This window comes from Notothenia coriiceps, unplaced genomic scaffold (assembly GCF_000735185.1).
Source record: "Notothenia coriiceps isolate Sejong01 unplaced genomic scaffold, NC01 NC01_scaffold00018561, whole genome shotgun sequence".
NCBI lineage: Eukaryota > Metazoa > Chordata > Actinopteri > Perciformes > Nototheniidae > Notothenia > Notothenia coriiceps.
In genome coordinates, this window is record NW_011351262.1 from 1 (window position 1) to 2,914 (window position 2,914).

At 40.5% G+C, this 2,914-nt stretch overlaps 1 protein-coding gene across 1 annotated transcript; it reads left to right on the top strand.

Moving 5' to 3' along the window:
• Positions 1 to 650: 650 nt before the first annotated feature.
• Positions 651 to 1,395, top strand: LOC104951115 (SRA stem-loop-interacting RNA-binding protein, mitochondrial-like; the record flags this gene model as incomplete). The annotated part of the gene is made up of 2 exons (XM_010777750.1): positions 651 to 742; positions 1,249 to 1,395. Coding segments are annotated over exons 1-2 (201 nt in total), but the record flags the coding sequence as incomplete, so codon positions are not given.
• Between the last annotated feature and the right edge of the window lie 1,519 nt (positions 1,396 to 2,914).

The window sequence follows — 2,914 nt, forward strand, 5'->3', positions numbered from 1 at the left end:
TGCCTGAAAACTTCGGCGGGCTCGGGTTTCGAACCCACCTACTAGCTACTGTAGTGACAACTCCTGTCATTTATTGCATCTCTGCGTGAATGATTAGATCATTTCACCTAAATTAAATCAAATGAAATGATGTTGATGGTTAAATTAGTTTCACATATAGGCCTTCTGAACTTGCCATTTAGATCTATAAAGGTCTTGAGGCTATGTTGTTTGATTTAATTAAATACAATATATGCACTCCACTATGCTGTTGTAGTATTTACTGCATCCGAAGCTCTTAATATGATTGCTCATATTTCAAGCCATCTTTTTCCCGGCCCTTTGCTTTGGATCATTTTCATCAACTGGCCCACATTCCAAACGAATTGAATAGCCCTGGTCTATATGATAGAGAACTGTAGCGGATACGACCCGTATCGTCTCCGTGTGGCTGCAGCCTAAATCAGTTTCACCAACACTGTGTTCTTAATTAAGGCTCTAGTTAGTGCAGGATTGTTATATCAGACTACAGTAGTTTAAGCTAAGTGTGCTTGAAAAAATGACCCTGATACAAAAAAAATACAAATGACACGCTTCAATAATATTGTAGCATTCTTTGTAGTTCAAGCCTCAAGACATGATTTGTTAAATTAAAGGTTTTTGTGATTTGCTGAAAACATGAGATGTTCCTTATTATTTTTCAGAGGAGATGAAGGAGTACTTTGCACAGTTTGGTCCTGTGAAGAAGTGTCTGCTTCCATTTGTAAGTTGCCACACCATTAGAATGTACTATTCACTGTTAATATATTGATTGGGTCTATCCATCCCTTTCATATTCCAGCTTCACCCCTTTTTACTCTACTACCAATTAGTTTATTGCTCATGCTGCACATTAGTTGATTTCTGTATATCCAAATGCAACTTTGATTCTGTTTGCAGCACTGGTTGTAAGCAGCTTTGTTTTGGTTGTAGACGTGTAGTTTGCAATGACAAAATAGATGAATGTAACTACAGACAACTTCTTGAAATTGTACTACTGAAGAAAACCATTTGTTACTAATGAACATTTTTCCTATCCATTTATTACTATTCAAATGTAGACATATTATATGTTTAAATGTTAATTCTTTACAGGCAGCCATGAGTTTCATAATTTCTTCAGTATGGTTTTCAAAATGCAGAGAGAGTTACCCATCCCACAGATCAAAACGTTTGGTTTCATTCTGAGCATCCCTGCAATTTCTTACTGGATTGCGTGTGTTTCACCAGGATAAAGAAACAGGGTTCCACAAAGGCTTCTGTTGGGTTGGATTCACGACAGAGGAAGGACTGAACAATGCACTTCAGAAAGACCCTCACACGCTGGAGGGAGCAAAGGTACCTTTAAAACATATATATATATATCTTTATCATCAAGTAATGGGGATGTTAAAGTCTTCCTTAATGGAGTGGTGCAGTAATGATAGATTTTCCTAGGCCAACACGGAAGTTAACATGGCAAGGGCTCCCTCGACAAATAATTAGGGATCTTTCCATTGGATTTAGAATTATTGCAGAAAAAATAAGACCATGTATGAACACCACTTTATGATTTTTGCAACAAAATTATTAGGCTATAAACAAACTACTTCAGTCATGTCTGCGCATCACCACAGCTAAACTAAATGTCGCTATTGTCATGCGTGATGACCAGGGTAGGAATTTCACGGCGGCCATGGCCGTCGTTGCCCCTCAGTCTGAACGTCATGCCCAACAAATAATTGTGTGTCCTACGGCCGCCTTTGTGCCCCTCACACTGTTGAGATCTCGAAGTTGCTTTAAAAGCGACAGAGCAGTGGTCTGGTCTCTGAACTGCATTATGCTGCGTTCACACCGGACGCGATGCGAATATTCTCATCGCTCTAATCGCTGGAGTTTCACCGCGGCTGTCAGCTGTGTTTACTCCTGTCATTCAAACAGGACATGCTGGAGAGGGGGCGGGGCTTATATCCATGTAAATACTGTGGAAGAAACCAACTACAACTAAATTAAAATATTTTACCGTGATTTAATTGTAATACACGTTTGAAATTATGCCGAAGTAACAAAATACTGATAACTGTTAGTGAAAACCATGAATTAATGCTTTGACAAATGTGCAGACAAGACGGCAGGCGAAAAACCTTTTAAAATGCGTGTTTTCTTAATGGAGATCGGATCGATCTTTCTAAACTAACCTGTAGCTGCTCCGTCCAAACTCACAAAAACGTCCTAAAGACAGAAATAAAGCAGCGACTGTATTCACCATGACATAGACAGTCTGTGGGTTATACATGTTTAACTTTTGTCCAGTTTCTGAACAGATATCAGGAGCTGTGAGCTCTGTGTGCTAACAGCTAACGGCTGATGTTTTGGTTTTCTGATTCAACGACAGTGGCTGAGATCCTCACTGCTGATTGGCTACCACGAGAACCCGTCACGCAAATTGGACGCTTGAGTGGAAAAAATTGATTAAAGAGACTCGTACACACACACACACACACACACACACACACACACACACACACACACACACACACACACACACACACACACACACACACACCCTGTCTCCTAAAAATTACGTTCCCACAGAACTAAACTGCATTCTCAATTACGTTTAGCTAGAAACTTATTTTCTCCCATAATAATAATAAACGAATTTGAAACTGGGGGGGGACACAAACGGGCAGACAGCAGAGCTGTTGTTCTCCTCCTTTCCTCCGCTCTTGTCTCTGATTGTGAGTGTGTGCATTCGCGCGTGTGTGTGGGGGGGGAGCGGAGCCCCGCCCTTCAGAAACAGAGCGGAGGGAGAATGTGAATACGCCAGGCTGTGGACACTGAAACATGCACATTGGATAAATAACATAGGCGTTTAGTTTATTTAATAAAAGAGCACATGTTCAATGTGAAACGT